The sequence below is a fragment of the Bufo gargarizans genome, chromosome 5 (assembly GCF_014858855.1).
Source record: "Bufo gargarizans isolate SCDJY-AF-19 chromosome 5, ASM1485885v1, whole genome shotgun sequence".
Classification (NCBI taxonomy): Eukaryota; Metazoa; Chordata; class Amphibia; order Anura; family Bufonidae; genus Bufo; species Bufo gargarizans.
The window spans coordinates 357,792,291-357,820,252 of record NC_058084.1 but is presented as its reverse complement, the minus strand read 5'-3'; the positions used below and the strand labels follow the sequence as shown (position 1 = coordinate 357,820,252).

General features: G+C 41.4%; 1 protein-coding gene across 3 annotated transcripts in view; it reads left to right on the top strand.

Moving 5' to 3' along the window:
* The window catches only part of SATB1 (SATB homeobox 1), a 209,369-nt gene that overhangs the window by 111,703 nt on the left and 69,704 nt on the right, over positions 1-27,962 (top strand). Inside the window, exons 1-7 of one of the 3 annotated variants that reach the window (XM_044293664.1) lie at positions 509-1,859; positions 4,249-4,484; positions 6,860-7,036; positions 7,615-7,741; positions 8,457-8,580; positions 20,887-20,998; positions 25,870-26,324. In XM_044293664.1, coding sequence (XP_044149599.1) covers positions 4,274-4,484; positions 6,860-7,036; positions 7,615-7,741; positions 8,457-8,580; positions 20,887-20,998; positions 25,870-26,324 — 1,206 coding nt within the window. In that variant the 5' untranslated portion in view covers positions 509-1,859; positions 4,249-4,273. Of the gene's footprint in view, positions 1-508; positions 1,860-4,248; positions 4,485-6,859; positions 7,037-7,614; positions 7,742-8,456; positions 8,581-20,886; positions 20,999-25,869; positions 26,325-27,962 lie in introns of those variants that run through there. The other 2 variants (XM_044293662.1, XM_044293663.1) reach the window with 2 other exon arrangements.

Below are 27,962 nucleotides of genomic sequence, written 5' to 3'. Positions count from 1 at the left end.
AGTGATTCTACCTCCGTACGGCTGTGCGCAACTTATTTTATTACTGGCGAAAAGTTCTCCTCATAATTCATTAACAAAAAAGGTGAAAAACACAACCGATCAGACAGTGAGGAATAAGAAGCCAGCTCCCTGATGTCACTGGACTCTCTCACAGGAGCCTGTCACGTTAATGCAGTTTACAAAGTACCCCAAAAGTACTTTCCTGCGCTTCCCCTGCTGCCCTCATGCCATTCCTCCGGGCCCTGAGTGAAGGGGTTAAGCTGTGACAGGTTGGCTGAGGCTCCGTGTCAGTGGCTGCACACTCCTCCTCCTCCCCCCGTGCTCCTGTACGTGTGGATGTCACTGTGTGCTGCCTTCCCGCCTCCTCCGCCCTTCCCCTCACACTGCTCCCTGTTATTCTGGCTATTGTGTATAATCTGCGTGCAGCCTCCTCACTCTAATCAAGAAGATTAGAGATTCTTGCGCGTCCGGAAATCCCAATTCTCATCCCCCACCGCCCCCCTCCTCCTGCTGCTGCTAACTCCCCCTCATCCATCTACCCTGATAATTACCCCCTCCCTCCCTCCTCCTGCTGCACCAATGCCCCTTCCCCGGACTTCCCTGTATATTCCCCATCCTGATTCCGTTTATTCGAGCCTGCTGCTCTCCTCCCCCTCTCATCATGTCTCTCCTCCTCCTCTGTCTCTCTCCCAGGACGTCGGCTGATCCGGGGCCGCCAGGGAAGGGCTTGGGGCTGCAGGAAGGGAGCTGGAGCTCCGGCGGTGGCCTGGCTGCTTTTATTTTGTATTAAAATGAGGAGGAGGAAGAAGAAGCTGCAGCAACAGCACCGACATCTACTGGGAGAGCAGCGGCGGCGGCGGCAGAATCCTCCTTATTATTAGCCCGAGCAATAATAGAGAGCGGCGGCGGCGGCGGCAGGAGGAGGAGGAGGAGTGATGAGTCAATACAACTAATAATTTAATGGGGACACAGAAACGCAGAGAGAGAGAGAGAAGCAAAGCAGCTCCGGACACAACACAATACACACCACACAGCACACCCCTGACTGGAGCAGCACAACTCCCATCCTCTGCCCATTGTGGACGGAGAAGACCCTCATCCTCCTGCATTGTGAGAAACTACTGAGCACTTCCCTGTGTTCCTCCCTCCCCCTGTGACAAGGACTGGAGCTGCTGCTCTCACTTTCCTCACTTGTCTTTTCTTCCATTTATTGTTATTATTTATTTATTTCTCCTACTCCCCCCCCCCCCTTCCCCCATCTGTGTTATCAGCTCCCACCCCTACCTACCTCCCATCTACTTATACATACAGGTCCACCTGTCAACTACTGCCTGCCTGGGAGATCAGCTCCTCTCGTCAGATCCTGGAAGAAACTTTGCTGCTTTTTATTTAATAATATTATTATTATTTTTATTTAATATTTTTTTTTTTTTATGGACCTAAGCGGAAGGCGGTAGTAGCCGCCCTCTGTTATCTGCCACCCCGTTATACTTGATCTCCATCCCCTGTTGTCACTATGCTGGGGCTTGATTTGATTGCAAGCTTCTTGGACACGTCTCCAGACTGACCGAGTGACTGCTCCCAGCTGCTGCTTCTTCCTCTTCTGAGCATCTCTTGAGTATTGATCTACTTTTTTTATCTGTACAGTTATAAGGCTCGTCCTCCTCTTGCACATTTTGCTCATCGCTACTAGATCTTTTTCTTTTATCATTTTTTTTCCCTCCTCCATTTTGGGGAAGAACATAAAGATAACAATATAGAGGAGAGAGAGAGAGGATTGCTGGTGGGCTGCAAGCAAGAGCCCCGTAAAAGTGAGGACACCGGGCTCTCTTGCCTTGAAATTTTTATGTTGTGGAGCGGTGAGTATTGTTTCCAGTGTGTGTTGTGGTACTGTGTAGCACTTTGCTCCTTTGTCTCTTTAAAAGGTCAAAGGGAAATCCTGGCCGGGATTGTGGACTGGAGGCAGCAGCAGCCTTGGATGTAACTTCCCAGGCTTCCTGTGTCTCCTGGGACGCTAGCATTGATGCCCTTTCACTATTGTATGTGGAGTGACAGCGACGCGGAAACTTTTCCTTAGTCCCGTAACGCTCTGAAATTAAGACTGATTTCCATAATTTGCTACGTCTCCATGTGACCCTTATTTTTTTACCCTGTGTCTTGTGTGTACATACAAACACACCCCTTCTTTATATATACACAGTAGTAATTATAAACCTCCGTAGGGTGATTCATATAGACTTCACTGGTCATTAACTGCATGTGTCATCTCCACTTTTGACCCTTAAGTGACCCAGATGTCTTGCCACTTAGAGGACCCAACATTTGTAGGCACCTGGCTTGTTCTTACGCGTATGGGTCACTCGGGTCTGCAAAAAGTAGTGGCAGAAATCTTCCAGGAAAATATGAAAATTTTGCCACGTCTTAATTCGTAAGACTTTGGTTATAACTTTTCTAGATTGCAAAGAAAGTGGTTTATAGCTCATCCAGAGTTATCAAAGTGTTCCTTAAGACTTGTCTTGAGAACTTTCTGTCATTGTCTGTGAAGGTTCACAGAAATTGGTTGTGACTTTGAAATTAGAAGACAAATCCTTACTTGAATGAACTGCTTAAATAGTCATTTCTGAAGTGTGTGCAGACAAATCCTGAGATCCTGTGCTCTGGTACTGTTGGTTATTCATGTTTGTTGTGATCCTGACAGAATCGTTGAGAAGAGCCTTCTAGTCCCCCCCCCCATTTTTGCGGTGAATGGGTTAAGAAGAAAGAGGCTCTGGCTGACAGGGATAACTACAGATAATAGTCACCGCCTTGTGCTGTCAGTGTGGGTACGCTCTGCTCGTCATTATTTGTAACTGAGATCTTGGTGAACTTTAGCCCTGGGCACTGTACTTTCAATGGCGAAATTAGATGTTTTCTGTATGTTTGGTGTAGATTTTGATGCTGATGTTAAAATTCAGCATCTCCAGAAGTAGACTGAGCTGTGTGTGTGAAAATACTAGACCAGCACAATGTGTCCAGATATTGGTGGATCCTGCAGAAGACCACATGTATCATTACTGGGTTGTCTTAGCCAGGACCATCATAATTAGACTATATTCCCTGTACTCCTCTAGATAATGCAAAGAGAAGATCTGATTTACTTAATCTAAGAGAAAAAAATCATGTCTCATCTTAAAAAAATCTTGAGATAGAAATATAATGGGAGAGGGGTAATATCTTAAGATGTTATGTTTGGCCACACATAAAGTGATACCATGGGCATTTTAAATTTTATTGAGATAAATAGTTGACTAACTTCCAGAGCTGAAAAGTTGTAGTTTGGACATTCCGTGGACTTGGAAGGAAGTAGTAATTCTTTTTTGATACGTAGAAGAAGTTGGGAGGTCACAGGTCTGGTCGTGTATGTTTCCATCAATATGTTTTAGTATATCGTACAGTATATCTGGTATAACATTGAAAAAAATACAGCCCTCTAATGATCGATTCCTCCTTGTAACTTTCTCTGTTGCTTAAAAGCTTTCTTTAAGTTCCATGGATGTTGAGTATGAGAGTTGTATAAGGGCCTTTTCATGTGAACCTTGGAGAGGTCCTGGCAGCAAGTGGTTGAGTAGAAGTGAACATGCTGAGATAGTGCTCATGAGCAGTCAGTAAATATGTGTCTTATCAAATAGCGTCTAAAAAGGTTTAATCTGAAACCCCATGTAGACCCTTATCTCAGTTCCTAGCTACGTTCATTTGACCACATGCTTTAAATGACTGTTGTCCTTTGTGAAGATGAAAGGCAGCGTCTTAATGTTGAAGTGAGCCTGGCATGATAAGTTCCTACTGGAATCAACATGTCAGCTAAAACTGTCAGATCTGATAAAAGTAAAATCCAGGAACCTCCTCATTGTGTCTTCCTAGTCCTGTCGGCTTGCTTGCCAACTGACACTACAGATGGTAACGTAGATGTGTCATAGGTTCTTGACTGAAAACACAGTGACGAGACTTTCTAAGCAAAATCGATAAGGACCAGCTTCCCAGCTGTCCCTGACAGTACAATCTATAAGATTGGGCTGGCATTGGTCTTGAGGTACATGTGTACCAGTATATTCGTCCAAGCTATGTGTGGTGGCGTTTATTTCTGCCCATGTATATAAATATATGTTTATACAGGTAAAATTGGGTACGGCAAATTTTTTATCTGCAGACAAGTGTGCCTCGTTGATTTATAAATACTTCTGTTTTTTTTTTTTTTTTTAATTGTGCCAGGTGATCCTTAGAGGCGGGACTGAGCATGGATCATTCGAACGAGACAACTCAGGGGATAGAACATTCAGAAATGTCTAACAATGTAAGCGATCCAAAAGGTCCGCCAGCCAAAATAGCCCGCCTTGAGCAGAATGGAAGTCCTCTAGGAAGAGGAAGAATTGGAAGCACAGGAGGAAAAATGCAAGGGGTGCCACTTAGACACTCTGCACACATGATGAGGAGCAGTATCCGAAAAGGTAATATCCATCATCTTCCTTCCTGAATTTTAGGTGAAGAAGAAACTGCTGCTGCTTCTTTTCTTCCAATCGAGACTTTTAGTTTTACTTTCGCCTTTTTGATTTCTTTCTTTTTTTTTTTTTTTTTGGTATTTGTTTCCGCTGTTTTGTCCTCTGCAGGTGCCAGTTCATCAGGTATACTACATGATAGATTGTCCTATTACTTTTGATTCTAATTACTTTTCTTTTACTTCAATTTATTGCATTACCTGGTTCAACCCACTTGGTGCGATCTTCAACCGTAGTTAGATAAAATGGTCACAGGTCTTTGCTTTTATAACCACAAGCTGGAGACGGGCATACTCATGTTTTCATGTTTTTTCTTTTTTTTCCAAAAGATAATCCATATATATGTATTTTCTATTATAATAGATGTTTTTTTCTTTTTTGCTTCTGGAATGCACATAGTTGAAGGCACTGGAATGTCATTGTCCTCCAAGTTTAACATTTATCATACAATCATTCCTTTTTGGCATTCGGGTGGCGAAAACAAAGCATATATTGATCCTAAAATGAACAGACACAGCAGTTGGTATTGTTAGATCTCTATCTATTAAAATGGAAAAACTGCACTTCAGCAAATTCTTTGGCCTCTGTTCATGATTACCCTATTTATTGATTGTTTGCCAAGAATGTATGCATCTTAAGAAAGCCAGGGTAGGAGCAAGCATTAAAAATATAATTTATTATGGCTTTCGGAGGCGAGCGCATTAATATTGTACCGAGGAGCTGGAGCGAGGCTCTATAAGAGGACTTTGTGACGCCTGCAAACCTATAAGTTCTATAAATTCCTAAATAGGAGATTTCAGCTGTCTCTGGTACTATGTGATATTTGCACAGTTCACTTTAATGCCAGGACACTTTTAGACAAGGATTCTACAGACTTGCCCTGCTCCTTATGTAGACGTGTTGTTTACATAGAGTCATAAATGTTCAGCAAAAGCCCTAGCAGTGCCTACAGGTTGGAATCATCTTGTATTTTTAGCACTGACCAAAGCTTTCCTCTTTTTTAATGCTGGACAGTTATAAAGTTGCTGCCCTGGGAAGCTGAGCCAAGTATTAGATCAGAAGGAACAGTTGTGTGACAGTGCTGTTGTGAAATCCCGATCACTTGACCCTAGGAATATATATGGGACGTGTGAACTTCACGTAGGTACTAGAAAGCGCGTCCCTTCTTAGAAGGCTCGACATTTGTCGCTCTCTAAACAATATACGGTTTATGAGCCAGCGAGATCTGATAATTCAGATGTGCCCATTTGCCAGCAAGCACTTAATTGCCTCGAGCTATGGAACATCTAGATTCTTCTATACAGTGGTCCAGCAGTCATACATTTCGAGCGCAGGGAGGCTTTGCATTGAATAGATTGTAATCTACTCCTCTGTGCCAGGAAAGAACAAATGAGTGACTTGTATAAGGTCGCAAGGAGAGTTCACATAATGAATTGAGCTCCCCTCACCCACTTCAAAGACAGAGGAATCCCCACTTAGCTACTCCTTCAGAAGAGAATAGCTACAGTCCTCCTACACGTTGAAATCATTTTCTAGACGTTAACTTGTTGTATTCGAAACTGGGCTGTGGAGCGCAGCACTCCGACGAGCCCTGGATTACGTACGTGAACATGTAGCTTGCAATTGACGTTCATGTCATTTATGATATATGAGGAGTAAGCACTTTTCTGGACGCTGCAGTAGCTAGCCTATCATTTCTGACGTGACATACCTGTAGTGAGGTATCCATGAGCTAGAGGAAGCCCTCTGCTTGACTTGGGCAAGATCATTCTCCTTTCATAAAGCCTTGGTGATCAAAAGGATTTGTTAGTTTTAAGATAATTTTCCATACTCTGATCGAGGAGAATCAGAAGTACACGTCACTGGTGGGTGCTGTGTGTGTTTTACTAGAATTTTTCATATGACCCTTGATCGTACGCGTTCTGAAATATCTAGTGCTTAGGTTGTAACTGATTGCAATTCCTTATTTTTTAAGATGGCATTTGCATTTGATTGGAATTGAGGGGTAATACGAGGATTTTTTGGGGGTATTGTAATATAACCAGGGAACTTTTGGTTCCTGACTTGAAGCTTCAGAGATGACAGCTATTTTGACCAAGCATCAAAAGCAGTTTCCACATACAAAGCGCACATTTGGCACTTTTACGTTCATGATCAACGATCCTTACTTAGGTTTTTTTTCCTTAGTTTGGTCCTCAGTTATCTATTAGATCATCTCAACCTAAATTTGCTTTTTTGTTGTTATTGCACGTTGTTATTTTGTCTGTGGTCGCACGCACAGTCTGGCCATTGATATCAACAGTTCTGTTTTTTTTCCCTGTCCATAGGAAACATGCTTCCAGTTTTCTGTGTCGTGGAACATTATGAAAATTTTATTGAGTACGACTGCAAAGAAGAACATGCAGAATTCGTGTTGGTTAGGAAGGACATGCTTTTCAACCAGTTGATCGAAATGGCTCTGCTCTCCCTTGGATATTCTCACAGCGCAGCTGCCCAGGCCAAAGGTGAATAGAGAAGTCGTAAGAAAATACAGAACCAAAAGCGTTTTTTTTTATTTTCATCTGAAATATTTTTGTAATTTTTTTGTTTTGTTTTTTGGAAATCGTATGGTTAGTTGAAAGGGACTTCAGATGTTATCACTGAATCATTAGCATGCCTATTGACCTTAATAATATGGTCCACCGAGAATCTAGGGAGAAATGCTGAGCATATCTGAGCAGATGGAATGCTGAGAGTCAATTTGCATTTATGACTGAATACCTAGACGTGTTTTGTTTTTCAGTTTTCACATTTTTTTTCATCTTTAGGCAGCGTCATTCGCTGCTGACTATTTCGAAAGAGTTTTAAGTGTGAAATCATCGGAGCCTTCGTTTCTCTGAATTCATTTTTCTTGTTACTTTATGCAGGTCATGATCTGTATACATTGCTTGATATTTGGTTCTAAATGTGTTATATGATGGTGTTAGTGGGATGTGTTCATTTTTTTATGCTTTGGGTGGAAATGGTGAGGCCACTTTATAGTTTATTTAAAATGTTTCTATATGTCACTAATTGGGACTTTCACTTTGTCCCCATGGTTTAGGGCTAATCCAGGTTGGTAAATGGAATCCAGTTCCACTCTCCTGTGTGACAGATGCCCCCGATGCAACTGTAGCAGACATGCTTCAAGACGTCTTTCATGTGGTCACCCTGAAAATACAGCTGCACAGGTGAGTCATAGCAGGCTTTGTTCAGAAGGAGAGGCAGATGTGTAATATTCCCATATCACTGGGTTTCATGACAGGCAGGCATAGACCAAAATCAAAGTGTATAAGAAATCTAAAGGAACGTTGTCACTTTGACAATGTGTTTTTTTTTTTTTTTTTGCCTTGCTATATGTACTGAATTATATTTAGTCAATTAATTCAATATATGCATTACAAATTGGTGTTTTACATAAAACGTACTTAACAGAAATATTTTTTTTGCATATTCTGTACCATGCCATCTGGGTATGTTCTGCGAAAGAATGAATTCACCCTTAATGTAATCTGGTATCTGATTTTTATATTTTTTGTATTCTTTTTTTTTGTTTTATACTCCAATGGCGATAGAAAGGGGGAAAAAAAAATGTTCTTAAGTCTGTTTCTCATGATCAGTTGTGAGAAGGCATTGCACCTTAAATTGTTTCGCCAAGCGCATCAGAGCAGGAAGGTAGAAGTAACATGCAAAAATAGTCGCCACATGCAGCTGATGTATAATTCATGCATCAATACAGCAGATGTGTTGTATAAAGTAATTAACTAATCGGAACAATCAGGAGACCGAGAGCAATCTCCAGATGCATCTGCTTGATGCGCAAAATGAAATCTGTCTGTCTTAAAGGAATGTTCTGCAGCAGGATGCAATCTTGTAATAATCCCTTCTCTAATCTGTCTCTAATAGTTGCCCTAAACTTGAAGACTTACCTCCTGAGCAGTGGTCCCACATAACAGTCCGCAACGCTCTGAAGGACTTACTGAAAGATATGAACCAGAGCTCACTAGCTAAGGAATGCCCTCTATCACAGGTATCGGGACTTAACCTTATTGACAGCGGTAATCTTGTCAACAGTCCAACAACCGGCGTGACTTGTCTGGTAATTGTTTTCCTGTCATTGTCACCTCTAGCAGTTGTCCTCAGTGTTGTACAGCAGTTGTCATGTCACCTGCACTTCCTCCCCAGCCCTGTGATGTAATTGCCTCCCTACCACTAGTGTTACCTGCTGTCCACAAGAGAAGGAATATGTCTTGTACAAATGTCTACACCCAAAACTATGAATTATGCATGCAGCTAAGGAGGGGAAAAAAAAAAAAAAATTGAAAAGATTCCTCTTGGGACATGGAATAATTACAAGCAACACAATTAGAATCCTGTCATATAATCTAATTAAAATATTCTGGTAATACAATTAAACCATTGAAATCTGGCGTTTTTAAGGCTGATCTTGAATGGTGGTCACATTTGTCCTAAAACTGAGATAGTTGCTCTGTTTTCCCAACCCCTCTTATTCTAGGTTTACATAAAATCTATTTTGTTGCTTGCGACTGGTTTTAAGACCTACTCTTCTAAGGTATTCTATGCCAATTTTTGGTGAAATTTTAGATTTTTTTTCCAGAAAGGATTTTTATTAAACCACAAAACATATTTTTTTTTTTACTTATAGTTATAGTCCATCAAAATGTAGTATTCCGATTCTGCTGAAGTGTTGTACATATTCTCCTCACTCGCCGTTCTATATTGTATGTTAGGGCATAGTCATGATTTTGGTGCTTGCGGTAATCCTTTCATTTTCAATCATGGGATTTTTTTTTTTACATATTTTTTTTCTTGCCATATTTTTGTGAAAGGCTTAAATGTCTGCTATTCGTAAAAAAAATATGTATTTTTAATTGTTTTTTCCATCCTGCACAGTCATTTTTTCTGTTTCTCCCGGCTTGTGGCTCCAGTTCAATAATTGTTGGACTGGAAATAGTCAAAATTATTTTTCACTGTTTACAGACCATCCATTTATGTGGTTACAGAATGGCCACGTCTCTATCTAGTGCATAGGCTTTAGGTGCCCTCTATGGCTGCTACTTACAGATAGGATTTGTTCCATCTTGTTTTTTTTATTACTAAAACATCAAAAAACACATATAAAGAGACAACATTTTTGTATCCCTCTTAAGTGATTATATGTAGGTAAAATACATTTCTTGCTTCTCCCATGACAAAAAAAAATCTTTTTTATTATTTTTTTATTATTATTATTACTCTTGAGCATTGAACTTATTTATAATGGAGTATGCAAATGGTGGTCTCTTTATTTAGTCTTTGAATATGCTTTCATTAATATTTTCCATCATTAAAGCACTCTTTTGATCATAATTTTTAGGTAAACGATTGAACTAGATGAGTGCTTTTAAAAAAAAAAGACTATGGCTAACTATTTTCAGACGTTACTTTTGATAGCATAGGTGTGAAATCTGGAAAAAAATGTTGCTATTTTAATTAGCTGAGACCTGTGTAATTGCTGCTACTAAAGATTAATGCTCTATGTTAATCCTACGAATATTTATAATTTGTTAGAGAAAAAAAATCTTTTTATGTTCATTTTTACTATCATTTCTTTTTTAAATTTTTTTTTTTCCGATTAGATTTTGGTCTACAAAAAGTTAAATTATTAATATTTCTGTAGGTAGGTATAGTTTTGGTGTATCGATCCCTATAAATAAAATCACCCCCTGACTGTAGTCCTTAAGTGAAGCTCTTATACAATTAGTGTATATAACCCCTTTTAAGGGATGTGGTGTTGTCAAAGTGCTAATAAATTGCACAAAACTCTTTTTATTTGCCTGGAATTATTATAGGCAGCCTTTTTGTAATGTCTGCTTTGTCTTTAAGATATGGTATCGAAAAGAAGAACAAAAAGTGAAGTAGTTGTAATTACTGAAGTGATTGTACGGGTTATTTATAGGGCTTATGGTCTTGGTTCATTAATAATATATCATTATATTAAATATATTTCCCTTCAGGGATTATTGTTACCATCATTTCTTTGGACTATGTATTGTTGAAACCCTATCTCATTTCACTTGCACGTCCATTACAGTATTCTTTGCAAATATGAGCAGAACTGTCTTCCTGCTTTGCATCTACCACATATTTACTAGCACACCCTGTACCTTGAAGGGATACTTAGAAATCCATCTATTCATATAGCCATCCATACATTCACTTGATGATACACGAGTATCAGATTTCTCTTAGCTGGATAGCTTTAATGGAGGGGAAATTACAGTGCATTTTAGAAAACGATAGGTCAGTGGAATTTTTGCTGTATTATTATGTCACCCACAAGCAGGGCGAGCTAAACTTTCCCCAAAAACATTGCGCACGGGTAAGGCTGAGTTCACATCACGTTTTATGCCTCCGTTTGACACATACGTTACAACAAAAAAAAAAAAGGATGCAAAAACGCAGCACACCACGTTCTTGTATCCTGCACAGTCTGGCAAAAAAAGTATCCGTTTTTTTTTTTTTTTTTTTACAGTAGAAATCTTTTGATGAACGGATGCCACTGTATGGCATCCGTCTGAGGCATCCGTTAAACGGATGGGAAAAAGGTAACGTGAACCCACCCTTAGAACTAAATTCAAGCAGTCATAGAATAATGTACATATTTAATTTAGTTCCCTCCATTGCTTTATACTTTTTTATTGCTGTAACCTTTATTTTCTGTTATTTCCTGCTATATAGCGCCAACATAATTAGCAGCGTTGTACAGAGATTGTCATCACTACTATATCTCCTTGTCTTAACATCTCAAATGTTCCTGCTTGGGCCAATTTTATAGGAAGGATGATGTTGGGGGATGAGAGGAGACCAGAGAAAACTCAAACCCCGTGCAGATGTCCTTGGCCCTATGAACGTAGGGCTACCGTGCTAACCACTGAGATGCTCTGCATCAGTTTTTGTACATACAGCACACCCACATGTGCTTTTCCTCATGTTGTGAGGATAAATATACTTTAGTTCCTACTGTAGTTACAGTTACATGTAAGCTTGGAAAAAAATGGATTGTCCTAAGTCAGTTGAAATATTTTTGTGTACCCGCAAAGCCTCATATTATAACATGTAAAATGGCAAAGCATATAATTAAACTGTAGTCTACTCCTCTGTATCAGCAGTGTCATTTATGCTGACACTTATTCATTTATGTTAGGCATAACGCACATAACCATGTCCATATTTCAGTCCACAAACCAAGGATCCGCAAAATACTGCTACCTTCCATGTGCATTCCACATTTTTCTCACACCCATCAATAGACATGGCTATTCTCCTCTGCAATACAGGCCAGAATAGGACATGTTCCATCACTTGAGGAATGGTCACACGGATCCGCAAAAAAATAGGGATGTGTGCATGGCCCCATAGAATGGGTCAGTGTGCCATCCGCAAAAAATGCAGATAATGCAGCGCACAAATGATAAAGGTGATCATGTGCATAAGGCCTAAGGGGACCTGCAAACGCAGATTTGTGAGCAAGAAATCAGAACCAAAACCAAACAAAAAATGCACATAAATCTGCACTATTTGTTGCATTTGTAGTGCGTTTTATGTGTTTTTGGTGGGGATTTTCTGTTTATGTTAACAACCCCATTGAAGTCTGTGGGGAAAACCACTCTACAAAAGGTGCGGAATCGCACAAACAAATGACATGCTGTGGATTTTAAAATCCGCACGGCAGGTCAGTTTCCGCACAGAAGAAAAAAGCAAAATGTACATGAAATTTGTAAAGCAAAGTCAATGAGATGTGATGTTTTTGGCACATGAAAGTATGCCTGGAAAAACCAACCATAATCCGCATCATAATACTAATCTTTATATAGCGCCACCATATTCTGCAGCGCTTTACAAATTCATAGGGTTCATGTACAAGACAAAAAACATCACAACGTAGCTGGCTAATGTACAACTGAAACACTGGGAGCGAGGGCCTTACAATCTATGAGCATCATGGGCAGTTACCCTTAGGTTGACTGCACGTTTAGATCAACTTCACTGAACCACAACAGTGTATTAAATGGGTCAAATTTACAATTACGTCTACATCATATTTATGGACGCAAAATTTTTGGTACACTTTTTTATAGTGTTAGTTTTTTTGCAAAATTGGGTACAGATTACATCAGATACATTGAGATTGAGACGCTATGCAGTAAGTGCAAGAGCCAGATCAGTCATTGAAATGTGTACCACTGTGACTATTACGGTATATTGTGGTGCACGTCTTTGGCCTTCTGGATGCAGTGTGGCCAGTGGAATATGTTTTGCATCAGTGTGAAGGTTCCTTGTGGAGACAGAACAAGGCAAGCATTGCATGTAATACCCATAAGCCACATAATTTGCATGCATATAAAGGCACATCTACATATACAGTTGTAATGCATTTGTTTAGGCAATATTTCTCCATGTATTGCCCCGAGCTGTCACACGTTGTCATACAAGGTAGTAAAGTTTTGTTATAATACATCCATGTATCTTCCCCAGTATGAATTATTACGGGGACGTTGTCGAAAATTTGTAGCCACACAGATGGGGAAAGTATCGACGTCTGTGATCCGGGAGAAATATTGCTTTTTGGAATGTCCAGATTACACTGTTTAAACAGTTTTGACATCTGTCTTCAATTTTTTGGAAGGGAAGAAGTCTAAGAACCATTTTGCAAAAGTGCTCTCGGTTTCAGCCTTTCTTTTACCTGTATTATGAAAGCAGATGGTCTGCATGTCTCCTGAATATTTATAACTATCGAAAACAATCTCTTGCTATTCACCCTTAGGCTTATGAGATGTCAGGACTGTTCTGGTTGGGAAAAAATCATCTTGGGTGTTTACAGAGAGAGGATTACATTAAGCTGAAACGACTATACATTTTGGAGTTGAATATTTGTCCATCAGCTGTTTAATCGTATTTAGATAATTGTGTAAATAAGTTGTTTCAGTCATTGCCCTCTCTACTTTATAGAGCTTGAAATCTTTAAACACTAGTAAACCAGATTTGTCAATATTTCCTTTTGTGTTTTTTTTCTTCTTATTTATTTGGCTTCCTGAGCGGAATAATAACCATCCCAAAATACTTCTTGTTGCCTGTTTGTGATGTATTGCATTTATTTGATCCGCAGACTGCGCCAACCATACATGAACCATCGCAAAAGAATCAAAAGTTCCTGTAGCGCAAGGGTCAGCAACATCCGGCATGCCGGCCATGGTGGAACTGCAACCCCCAGCATGCTCCATTCACTTCTGCGGAGACCCAAGCAAGTGAGCATGCTGGTAGTTGTAGTTTCACTACAGCTGGAGGTTACTGATCCCTTTCTACAGGAACTTTTGATTCTTTTCACTGGCTCCTGTATAAATGGTGCCGTCTGTATCAAATGAATGTTAATCCATGCTGCAGTGCAATAGACCTACAAGTGGCCCCTTTAGGTGCACCCACAGTGGTTTTGGAAATGTCTTGGATTTCCTGATGGATGCCTCTGTGTAGGTGGCATACAAGAGCGTAAAGCAGGAATGTCCAGCTGTTGTAAAACTACAATTCCCACCATGCCCTGCTGTAGGCTGATAGCTGTAGGCAGTCTGGGCATGCTGGGAGTTGTAGTTTTGCAGCAGCTGGAGCCGCAGGCTGGCCATTCCTGGCGCAGAGCATGTTTCCCATAGGCTTCCATCAAAAATAAATATATATATATATATATATATATATATATATTATTATTATTTATTTTATTTTATTTTTTATTGGATGCCTTTATATAGAATAGCATACAAAAAAAAAGTCCAGGTGAAGACCAAAAGGACAATCTTTTAGCCTCTTTAAGATGATGGGTGGCCTATGAGTGTATTGATATATATGACAGGAGCTTTTCAGATGCATACGCCAGACATACACTGCAGTCCAGGGTTGCAAATCTTCCCCAAAATTCTGGACAGTCCGTAAAAATAGGCAACTTTTTTTCCTGTGGGAAAAAAAAATTGATGTGTCCGTGATTTTTTTTTGAGGCTGGTGTTACATGACTAGATTATTTTGGTGGTAATTATCATCCTTTTAAAGCTCGCCGTAAATGCGGGTAATGAGTTATGATCAGTAGATTGAGCTGTATTACTTATAATATTTATCATTAATTATGGTTTTCCAATTTGTCCGTGAAAAATGTTGGCTGTCCGTGATTTGGGGATAATTTGTCAAGAAAGAAGAACAATTCTGGTTGGCAACTCTGCTGCAGTCCTATCACACTTTACCTCTGCTGCTGCAGACTCTCCCTTCCACTCATTAAAGAGCCAATTAAACACTGATGTACTCCACTATTATATTGATTTCCTAAAAATATGTATACCTCTTTATAGGCTTCATGTTTACTATGCCTACTACTCTAAAAGCCTTCTGTAGCTATAGGAGGTGGCTATGTAAACTTTTCCAAATCCTTATTTCTTATATCATGATTGCCACTGGGACAGTAGTGTACATCTTCTTCAGTTGGGATTTGTACCAACCAGGGGCGTACATTGAAATCACGGGGCCCCATGGCAAAGATAAGTATTGGGCCCCTCCCTCCCTGCACAAATATCAAGTACAATTGATGTGATATATATATTGGTTCTTGCTGTCTCTGCAGAGTTCAGCACACAGACATCTTAGGTTCCTCACTTTTCTCTCATCCTTCCCCTTCTTGTGCCCGAACATTGTCATCCTGCTGCCCCTCCCCAATACTGTGGAATATGTGCTCCCCAGTGCCCCCAAATACTATACAAATTATACCGCCATAAAGATAGCCCCCCCCATAATAATAGTGCTCTTAGATTGACCCGAATATTAATAGTGGCCCCGACAGTACCCCCCAAAACAACCCCTTTATTAGTAGTGTCCTCTATATTGTGCTTAATAATAATACCCCCCCCCCCATTGTATTAATGCCCCCATAAGGACCCTAGTAGAAATAAACCCCCTATAGTACCACCAGCAGTAAGAAGGCTCCCCTTTATAGCTCCTAGTGGTAATAAGTTATAGTGGCCCCAGTATTTTATAAAACCCTACTATAGTGCCCCCTGTGTAGTATATATAATGTCCCCCGTAGTATATATATAATGGCCCCCCCTGCAGTACATATAATGCCCCCTTCTGTATTGGTGCTATATATATTTATACTGTATAATGACGACAGTGTGTGCCTGTATATTGTTCAGGTTTCACTAGTGTGTGTGTGTGTGTGTGTATATATGTATATATATATATATATATATATATATATATAGATGGATTCCCAACTGATTACAAGTAACTCCTTAATAGGGATGAGCGAACTTCTGTTTTCAAGTTCAGCGTACAAGGTTCGTGTTATCTAAGGCCCCTTTCACACGAGCGAGTATTCCGCACGAGTGCAATGCGTGATGCGAACGCATTGCGCCCACATGGAATCCGGACCCATTCATTTGAATGGGGCTGTGTACATGTGCGTTGGTTTTCACGCATCACTTGTACGTTGCGTGAAAATCGCAGCATGTTCTATATTCTGTTGCATCCGCAAGCAATTTGCGTTTTTCACGGATGGTTGCTAAGAGATGTTGTTTGTAAACAATCAGTTTTTTTATCCTGTGCGTGCAAAACGCATTAAATCGCATTGCACAGGCACGAAAAAAAAACTGAACAACTGAACACGATAGCAAACAAACTGAATAAACTTCTTTGCGAAATCGCGCAGTTTTCACTGAACGCATCCGCAACGCATCCTGACCTAATCCGGACACGCTCGTCTGCAAGGGGCCTGAGGCCCCTTTTACATGAGCGAGTTTTCTGCGCACGTGCAATGCGTGACGTGAACGCATAGCACCCGCAATGAATCCTGACCCATTCATTTCAATGGGTCTGTGTATATGAGCATTCTTTTTTGCGCATCAGTTCTGCATTGCGTGAAAAACACAGGATGTTCTATATTCTGCGTTTTTCACACAGCTCTGGCCCCATAGAAGTGAATGGGGCTTCAGTGAAAAACTTATTGTAAGGCCTCATGCACACGACCGTTGTGTGCATCCGTGGCCGTTGTGCCGTTTTCCGTTTTTTTTCGCAGACCCATTGACTTTCAATGGGTCCGTGGAAAAATCGGAAAATGCACCGTTTGGCAGCCGCATCCGTGACCCGTTTTTCCTGGCCGTGAAAAAAATATGACCTGTCCTATTTTTTTCACGGCCAACGGTTCACGGACCCATTCAAGTCAATAGGTCCGTGAAAAATCACGGATGCACACAAGATTGGCATCCGTGTCCGTGTCCGTTTTTTCCTATCATTTCAATGGCAAACTTGACTTAGATTTTTTTTTCATTTTTCATGTCCGTGGATCCTCTAAAAAACAAAGAAGACCCACGGACGAAAAAACGGTCACGGATCACGGACCTACGGACCCCGTTTTTGCGGACCTTAAAAAAAACGGTCGTGTGCATGAGGCCTTATCCGGATGCAATGCATTTTTCACTGATGGTTGCTAGGGGATGTTGTTTGTAAACCTTCAGTTTTTTATCACGCGTTTTAAAAACACATCAAAGCGCATTGCACTCGTGCGGGAAAAACTAAACGCAATCGCATACAAAACTGACAGAACTTGCTTGCAAAATGGTGCGATTTTCACTGAATGCACCCTGAACGCATCCGGACCTATTCCGTCACTCTCGTGTGAAAGGGGCCTAAGAATTCTGTTATGGATTACGCTATAACTTATGGTCCATGGTAGCGGAATCCATAACGGAATTCTTAGATAAACCGAATCTTTTACGCCGAACTTGAAAACAGAAGTTCGCTCATCCCTATTCCTAAATTATAAATATTTAAAATAACACACAAATCCTTATATTTTAATGAATGAAGTACCAGTAGTATGTAAATGCCTTAAACATTTTATTAATATTTTTTTAATTCAATTAAGATTATTATAATTTAGTTTTTTACCCAAGCAGACCCCCCCCCCCCCCTGCCATGAGTTCTGCTTTGTATCCGATGCTTAGTGTACACCAGGCAGAGCACATGGGGGGGCCCTGCCATGAACTCTATTACTGATGCTTATATAGAGAAGTATATTCCCCCCCTCCCAAAAACAAACAAACACACAACTCTGGTCACTGCTGCTGAGGAAGGCAGAGTCGCTGCCCCCCTCCCCCTACAACAAGCAGGCCATAAACTTCTTGTTACTCAGTCTCTGGCAGTCGCCTTCACAGGGCCAGTGTGGTGTCACACATGGGAGCAGCCGTCCTCCCTCCCGGATTGGCCAGTTCAGCGCTCAGCTGACAGACGAGAGAGAGCTCTCTATTAGGCTTACAGTCTGTAACTGCGGCAGCCACAGGAACATACAAAAAGTTTGTAAGCAGGGTAGGGGCCCTGGGAACAGGGGAAGCAGGGCCCACCAGAGCCCCAGGTAGGGACTCAAGCAGTAGCTATTGTTGTAGTATAATCAGGGGACGGGGCCTTCCATCCACCCCAGGGCCCCTGCTCCCACGGGCCCCACAGCAGCTGCGTGGTCTGTCTTTATTAGACTACTTTCACACTAGCCTTAATGTTTTCCGGTATTGAGATCCGTCCTAGGGTCTCAATACCGGAAAAAAAATGCTTCCGTTTTGTCCCCATTCATTGTCAGTGGGGACAAAACGTAACTGAACAGAACAGAATGCTCCAAAATACATTCCGTTCTCATACCAGAGAGCTAACCGCAGCATGCAGTTTGCTTTCCGTCCTGGGATGCGGAGCAAGACAGATCCGGCATCACCCCCAATGCAAGTCAATGGGGACGGGTCAGTTTTCTCGGACACAATCTGACACAACAGAAAACGGATCTGTCCCCCATTGACTTTCAGTGGAGTTCATGACGGATCTGTCTTTGCAATGTTATAGATAATACAACCAGATACGTTCATAACGGATGCAGATGGTTGTATTATCAGTAACGGAAGTGTTTTTGCTGAGACCTGCCGGATCCAGCAAAAACGCGAGTGTGAAAGTAGCCTTAGAGGTACACCACTGGTACCAAGCATTTCATTACTCTTAGACCCCCCATTCACACATCGCATTTGGGGTCCTATTAGACTGTAACACAGCTTTTCTGTACCGTCTATTTAGCGAATCGCTACTTTTAAATTCTGCGGAACAATAATCGCTCTTGCTCTTTCGCCCCTAGAGTATTGACCCTGCTAACAACTGGCTGATTTCTGATCAGAAAAGGGGATTTGGTGGCAACTAGCAATAATCTGTCCAATCCACAGAAATTAGACAGTATATGGCTCGTCACTTGATTGCTGCGCTCAATTACGTGCAGCAATCATTTCTAAAATTCTAATGATTATACGAGAATTCAAGCAATCATCTCTCCGTCTGATATGCCCTTTAGGACTCTTGTCCGATGCATTTTTTGTGGGTCAGATGCGGACCCATTCACTTTAATGGGGCCACAAAAGATGCGGACAGCACACCATGCTGTCCGCATCTGCACTTCCGTTCTGCGGCTCGACAAAAAAATAGAACATGTCCTAATCCAGTCCATATTATGGACAAGGATAGGACTGTTCTATAATGCACACGGCCGATATCCGTATTTTACGGATCTGCAGATTTGCAGACTGCAATAACGGCTACGGCCGTTTGCATGAGCTCTGTGATGAGGTACAGTATCCTGCTGAATGGGATATTTAGTAGAAGCCATATGCTCTTTTCTAGGATATGCCGCATTATTTAAAATCACAGCATAGCCCGTTCTCCCCTCCCCCAATTGACTACATGAAATGTCAGTCATGCCTTTTACATCTAGAACCACAATGGTGTAGTAATGGCACCTGCATTTTTGCATGTAGTAGATGTAGTAGTCTTGGCAGGTTTTATAGCCATGAAATTTAAAGTTCATGTTATTCTATTGGTAGTATAAGGGAAGGCTGGGCGAGTAAATCAAATTAATTCCATTAATACGCTCTTATAATGGCTGTAGATTTTAATTATTTATTTTTTAATCGTCATATGAAAATTTTCCTTCATCACCGCAGCCTGCAGACTCCCTTCAGTCCCTGCTTCCCCCACGCCATTAATCCTGGTGCAGGCATCAGAGACTGAAGACAGCACTGTAGCCGGGCTCCTGGCTCACTGCAATCAGACAGCAGCATTGTGCTGAGAGTTGTAGTTCTCTCCTCATATACCGTATTTTCTGCTTAATAACACACACACAAAAAAAATCTTGCTAAAAAGTGCCTGCATCTTCTAATCCGCAGTCAGGGAGATCCAGCATCCAGCTAGGCCAGATTCGGGCAAAGCGCACATACAGTATCTGCACACTCCTCTCTGTTTCTGCAGACACAGATCTGTACGATCAGCGGCAGCAGGAGAGCAGCTGAACAATGCCCTCAGCGCATGGTCCTACACTGTACTGAAAGGAAATGACACTGCAAGTACAGCTTCTGGACCTTTTAATCATCAATGGGAGGAGCCAGAGCAAGAAAACTATACAGCCAGCACTGGGTGTAGGGAAATGTGAGCTTACATTAAAGTGTGTGTGTAGCAGAGCTGTATGTGTGTAGCAGAGCTGTATGTACACACATACAGTTGCCGAGTTTGCCACAATGCGTATAGTAAGGATAACATGGTAAACCACACCGTGAACAACATAAAAAAAAACACAAACATATTCTTTCGTATCCCCCTAAAATTGTACCAATGGAAAATAAATTTTGCCCTTCAAAAATCAAGCCCATATACGGCTACATCTGTGGAAAAATGAAAATTATATTCTGGCTCTTGGAATGTGACGACGTGAACTATGATTTTTGCATGAGACTGTGCAAAAAAAAACAAAAAACATAAAACTATATACATTTGGTATCACCGTAATCCTACTGACCCATGTACTTGTTATGCTAAATGGTCAATGTCGTGTAATTTGTTCATTACAGCATGTAAAAAAAAACTATAAGTTAATTAGTAAATAATATGTACCCCCAAAATGATGTGACTAAAAACTATTACTTGTCCCAAGAAAAAACAAGCCAGTTATGGGCAGAAAAATAATGAAAAAAAGAGAAAACTCAATAATTGTCCCTTTTTTGGGGAGGGGGGGGGGGGGGTCAAAATCGCCCAGCTATAGTATAAGACAGTTTTTTGATTTTATTACAGTATGTACTGTGGGTGCAGCCTTACAGCTCTAGACCATAAATATGACATATCTGTATCACAAAGTACATTTTTATGATTCTGAAAATCAATCATTGATATTTTATACTGTGAGACGACTGACACGGTGAGCGTCACATCTTTTTTCTCCTTTCTCTCTCTGCAGAGTATGATTTCTTCCATTGTGAACAGCACTTACTATGCAAATGTCTCAGCAGCAAAATGTCAAGAATTTGGAAGGTGGTATAAACATTTCAAGAAGACACGAGATATGATGGGTATGTACAGTATGTATGGGTATTGCTAGTTTAGTGGAGGTCAGCCTTGGAGCTATGTATTCTTTGCATTGGCATTGATTTAAAGGTCGAGAACTAGTGAATACTTTTATTTCGTGCCCAAGGTATCTAAAGGCGCATTTAGACGTGCCGACTGAGCAGGCAATTACCGTTTCTGCCCGATAACTGCTTGCTCGTCACATGCAGCAATCTTCTCCACTATTGCTCTTCCTCATAGAGATTTATCGTTTCTGGGCAGCAAATTGCTGTTTATACGGCAAGATCTGCCGCCCAGAAATGATAATTTAATTGTCCACATAAACTGTTGGGGTCATTTATCAAACTGGTGTAAATTACAACTGGCTTAGCTGCCCATAGCAACCAGTCAGATTCCTCCTTTCATTTTGGACAGCTCCTTTGGAAAATAAAAGGTGGAATCTGATTGGTTGCCATGGGCAGCAAAGCCAGTTCTACTTTAGACAAGTTTGATAAATGACCCCATCTGATTTTACCAGATGAATGAGAATTTTGCTCATTCATTGGTTGATCTGCAGCACTTTTACTCAGGCCTATTATCAGGAATTAGCGTTTGTTCCCGACATTCGGTCGAAAATTGCTCCATGCAAATCTGCCTTAAGACTTAATGCCATTTTCACATCCATACACAGAGCTACTAATATATATAACTTAGGCTACTGAGTTGTCTATATCTAGACATCTTTTCTCCCAAATGTCATTTATGTATAATAGACAAGAGGAAGACAGTATGGGGGAGATTTATCATCTCTTTTGCGCCTGAAAAGTGGCACAAAAAGGTCACAGGTGTGACTTTTTAACTTCGGCTTTTTCACTGTCCTCACCACTTTTCTGAAAGGGTGCATGCCAAGTGTGCAAAGGGAACGTGGGCAGCTGCCCTGACAAATTTATCTTCATTGACACTAGTTTTCTGGCATAAATGAAGCCAGAAATCTGCGGCAGCTGTGAGCTGTTGTAGATATCCGGTTAGGGGCATGGCCTGCAAGAGGGTGCGCCTATATGACGAGGCCTGTACCTCATCATAAATTAGGCGCATTCTCCAGACGCACAGGGGATATCAAGACCAGCCTTGATAAATCCCCCCTTTGGCTACAAGCCTTTATGTCTGTATTTTTTCACAACAATGCAGTACAATCAGCAGTAAATATGTACCGTACTTTGTGAAATACATTTTTAAGCTATTGCTTGGTTTTGGGGTATACATAGATTTCGGTGGCATATAAATTATAGCCCTCTTTGTTTAAGCATTCTTATTTCAACGTCGTCTTTCCAGTTGATTTGGTAGAGCGTGAAATACTGAAGTATCATAGCAAGTAAGCTATAGGGCTATTTTAAAATTTTGTAGTCCTTATGATAAGTTTAAACTAAAGTTTAAAGGGACTGTGTCACTTATAATTACTTTTTATTTTTTTGCCAAATAGCAACACATATCCTTTTTTTCTATTCTGTATTCATTTTCTGTTTTGTAATTTTTTTAGTTCTATTTCCTGAACATTATTATGTGGGCGGCCATCTTGGCTGAGCTGTTGCCAGCAGCATTTAGAGATATGCTTTACAGAAACCACCATGGGCCATAGACACAATTATCAGGAGGGGACCTTCTGTGGGAGAGTTTTCTAAGCCTGCTCTGTGACCTGTGCAGAGGTCAGGAGGGAGTAGAGAAGATATGATATCTCTTATTGTGAATGGTAGATCTTGTATGATAATAAGCAGATAACTGCAGTAAAATTATCTGTACAAACCATGAAGTGGCACCTATTAGGCTTAATGGCCCGTGAGAAAACTGCACGATTGTAGGATCTTTTAAAATATTTCTTTATGTTTGACAGAAAAACATGATTTAACTAGTACGCCATTTTCTGATGACACCTTCCCTTTAATCTGTCCCTTTTGGAAAATGTAGACTTGTAAGTTGGATCTAAAGGATTTTTAGCATAAATGTCCAATGTTTCAGGATGCTCCTTAAAATTTATATATTACCATTTAAAGGGGTTCTATGGGATTTACATATTGATGACCTGTCCTCAGCATAGGTCCTAATCAGGTTGTGTCAAATCCTTGTAGGAGAGCTAGAGAATGGCCATAAACTGCAGTTATATGGCCAATCATGATGCAGAGATATGCCAAAGGGGCACCACAGCAGCCGCCGCATCCTAGCTATCATGTCACCCCCCGGACTCCACCAATGAGAATATCTGACATGCTTTTACTGGAGATGCTCTTCAGTAGAGTGTACATATGATACATATAGAATACACACACACAAAGCAGCGTGGAAATGTTCCATAGCACGCGGACGGGGTTGCTGAAACTTCTTCAAAAGCATGAGATGCAGAAAGTTGGATTTCAGGGCAAAATCCACACAAAATACATGTAAACTCTGACACATCTTAAGGACATTTACACTTTTCCAGTTTATATTCAGTTGAATGAGTGTCTAGCTGCATACACAGGATCATCTTATTTTCATGATGATGCATAATTTGGGATCTGTTTATGACCCCTTTGTGGGAGTCGGTTGTTGTCACATGCGTCACTGTATGTGCAGTGGCGTACATAAAGAATTAAGGGCCCCAAGACACAGGACAGAAAGGTTTCTGCCTAAACCCCTTTCAATGACCCTTGGGCCATTTTTCCACTGCCTCATTTGCAAAAAAATTTTTTTTTTTACCCCCAGTAGAAGAGGCGATAATCCCATCTAACACTGGGCCCCCTCTTGCTCTGGGCCCCATAGCAGTCGCGCGGTCTGCCGCTATGGTAGTTACCCCCCTGTGTATGTGTATAATGAAACCGAGAAATATTATCTTATCTAGCCCAGTACATTCATACCAAGCTACGCTAGCATCACTATATGTCAGTATGGGTATATTGAGAGTTTTTTTTATTTAATAAGGCTTGAACTTTGCCTTCAATACTGTCCTAAAGCAGAATTAATCAGACATGCTGCTCATTGCCAAAGTCTATTTTGAACCTGGCTCATTGGTTATTTGAACTTTTCAGATACAAGGTCAGAGCTGTATTAATTCAATCACACCGGGGCCATTAAAAAACATAATTTATCCTAGTGTGCCAGATGCCAAATATAAATCAGAATTTTTGGCCAATATAATGCAGCATCATAGGTTGATCATGTTTAGAGTCATGTGTCACCAGGATGACTTGTCCTATAATTATCCAGTAGTCTTGGTATAATTTTCCAATTCTATTTCTGTTTTACTATAAGAGGAGAATAGAATTTGCTACTGTGTATTACAAGCATGAGGGAGGAGAAGTAGGGGAGGCCAGACGGATTGTTGGTGGGGCTTTCAGTGGCTGTGTTGTGGAAGATTTACACATTTGACTTTGTTATCTGTTTTTCTGATAAATGATGAAGAGAGAGGATCCATGGATAGAGAAATGGATGAGTAGAGGGTTATTTTCTGAATTAGGGTGCATTCATGCCACTGTATGTATTTTGCGGTTTGCAAAATGCAGACTCACAAAAAATGCGGCGTTGCATCCATTTTTTAATTTTTTTCTTTGTTGTAACAATGCCTATGCTTGTCCGCAAAACGGACGTTTTTATTTATATTTTTTGAAGAACTTCGGATATGCTGTCCATTTTGTTTTTGTGAACCCATAGACAGGGGCGTTGCTAGGGTCTGAAAACATCCGGGGCACAAGCCCACTGTGTTGAAATTGCACATTAAAGGCATGCTTAAAGGGGTGTTCTGGTTTACGCAAATGAAGTGCAGTACTGCAGACTGCATTCATTATATAATACAACATTTGGTAACTTTCCAATATCTGTTATGTTTCATTTCCTCACCACTGCTGAAATCTTTGCTTGGACCCTTTAATATTGATGGGAGTGGACCCTGGGCAACCCCACAGATCATCCCCCCACCCACCTTGTATTTGTTCCACTGATCAGCTACTTGCGGGCTGCGTGGGTATGAGTTCAGTCACTTCGGTGTGCAATCTCGTCCTGCGGCTTGTGATCCGGCGAGACCCGTGACCTCCCGTGGCGGGTCTCGCGGGATCACGCAAAGTGACTGAAGTGACTGAACTCATGCCCGCACAGCCCGCAAGTAGCGGATCAGCGGAACAAGTACAAGGGGGGTGGAGGGATGATCTGTGGTGGGTTGCCCAGGTCCAATCAATATTAAAGGGCCCTGGAATAGCCAAAAAAATTAATAAAATGCTACCAGGCCAGCATAACATTCGGGGCACTGGACAAAACATCCGGGGCTCAAGCCCCGAATATTTTGACCTAACGACGCCTCTGCCCATAGAAATGCATGGGCTGTGTGCAATCCACCCAAAAAATAAATGCGGATCAGGTGCGGACCAAAAATACGGTCGTACGAATGGGGCCTTAAACTCAATATAAATATAGGAGGTCATTTATTATCCTGAAATACGCCTATATTAGGCATAATTCAGGTGCAGATTGTGGCACAAAGGTTAGTTGTGCCGTAATCTGCGACTCTTCCCGCTCACGCCAAGTCTATAAAAAATGGGCAGGGAAGTGGATGGCAGGCACGTCTCATTTATCATTTTTTTGCGCCTGTTTTAGGCGTAGAAAATGGTCTGAATGTATGCTAGCCGGGATGCTGTATTACATTTAGAACTGGCGCTGGATGCGCCGAAGTTAAGGAGAGGCCTGCACCTCTTGATAACTTTGGTGTATCCACCACTAGATATAGGGGCTATAAAGACTGGCATCTAAAATGCTGGTCTTAATTAATGACCCCCATAGAACTTGCATACATTGTGTATTATACTGTCATTTTTCTGTAAGGTGCTGCGGTTATTATATTGTTATATTAAATAATTCTGTAATTTGTCTTTTATAGTTGATATGGAAGACCTGTCTGAACTATCTCAACAAAATACAAATCATGTGAACTTTGGTCAGCAGCCTATTCCCGTTAATAGCCCCGAAAAGCCTTCATCCCCCGGACAGCATTCTCTCAGCAGTCAGACAACCGTGCGGACGCCACTTCCCAACCTGCACCCAGGACTTGTATCTACGCCTATCAGCCCTCAGTTAGTGAATCAGCAGCTGGTGATGGCTCAGTTATTGAACCAGCAATACGCAGTGAATAGACTATTAGCCCAGCAGTCCTTAAACCAACAGTACTTGAACCATCCTCCTCCTGTCAGTAGATCTATCAACAAGCCTATGGAGCAACAAGTCTCGCCCAACACAGAGGTGTCTTCCGATATCTATCAATGGGTACGTGACGAATTGAAACGAGCAGGGATCTCGCAGGCAGTATTTGCACGTGTGGCTTTCAACAGAACTCAGGTAAATATGCTGCTGTTAATGTAAAGCTTCTCATGTCCAGTTCTGGAGCTCCATCAGTAATGTTCAGAGTAAATATTAGGCTCCAGGAGATAAGATCAGTGGAGAGTCTGCGCTCGCCCCTCCGCCTCCTATCTGCTTGCACTATGTTTTCCTGCTAGATAAACAGATGCATAAGAAAATGATGTTGGTAGGTGATTAGATAAAATGAGTTGTGCATTATACATGTCTTCTACATAAGCATTTCAGCGTTCATTTACAGTAGTCCATCCATACTGGGTTGAAGAGTATGTATGCCTTTTTTTAAATCCATTATAACAATAAAAAAAAATCTACCACAGTTTTGTATCTACAACTCCTTTAGGCTGGGTTCACACCTGAGCGTTTTACAGCGCGTTCCTACGCGCTGTAAAACGCACAACAGGCAAGAACCAATGATTCCCTATGGGAATGGTTCTCACCTGGGCGTTTTACAGCGCGTACGATCGCGCTGTAAAACGCCCGACGCTCAAACAAGTGCTTGAGCTTTTTTTGGGGCGTTTGTCGCGCGTTCCCGCACATAGATATTCGGGAACGCGCGACAATGTGTGCACGCCTGTCTCTGTATGCGCGATTGTAAACGCCCGTACAATCGCGCATACAGAGCGCTCGTTTCAGAACGCTCAGGTCTGAACCCAGCCTTAAAGACGTGTGTGTCTCCATGGTTACAGACTACAAACAAACCCTGTGTAGTCTGATACTGCAATCATACTCCCTTCCATCTGTCCCCCACTTCTTAGTAATGAAGAAATCGAGTATACCTGCAGTATCAGGCTACACAGTTGTTGTAACTAGGGACGCACATAGCTCTACATAAGAAATTGGTTTCAAAGTCCAGCTAATGTGTGTGGGACCTCCTTGCTCTTTATTCACAGTAAGGGCTCGTTCACACGACCATGTGAAGCCCGTACCCATGCTGTGGACTGCAAATTGTGGTCCGCTAAGCACGGGCGGCTGCCGCATAGGGACTGCGGCCCCATTCACTTGAATGGGTCCGCGATCCCTCCAATCCGCTAAAAGTTAGAGCAAGCTCTATCTTTTTGCGGTGCGGAAGCACGGAACAGGACCTCAGAAAGCACTCCGTAGTGATTCTGTAGTGTTCCGCTCCGTGGTTCCGTTCCGCATCTCCGAATTTGCGGATCCATTGAAGGTAATGGGTCCGCATCCGTGGTGCTGAATGGCCATGGAATGGGACCCGTGTATTGCGGATCCGCAAATGCGGTCCGCAATACGGGCACAGGCTTCAAACGGTCGTGTGAACGAGTCCTTAATGTCAGAGGATCGGTAGAGTTCAACTGCTTAATCCTTTTGTTACGAAGATATGTGTGCTCTCTCCCCCATTCAGAACATATGCACACTCAGCTTGGCCGAGTGTGCGTGTGTATTTTGGTGCCTGGAAAGATAGTTGTTTGGCCAACAGCTGTCTACTGTGTATGGTTGCCCTAAAATTGTTCTGGAAGCTTGCCGCTGGTTCAGCTTGTTTGTGTGTAGTTTGTTTTAATTACTGATATTGTCACGAGCCGCAGGTTGCATGTATGTGGGAAAAATGATTTTCATATGTTTTTGCATTTTGGACTTTTTTAAAGAGAATTTTAATGTGGT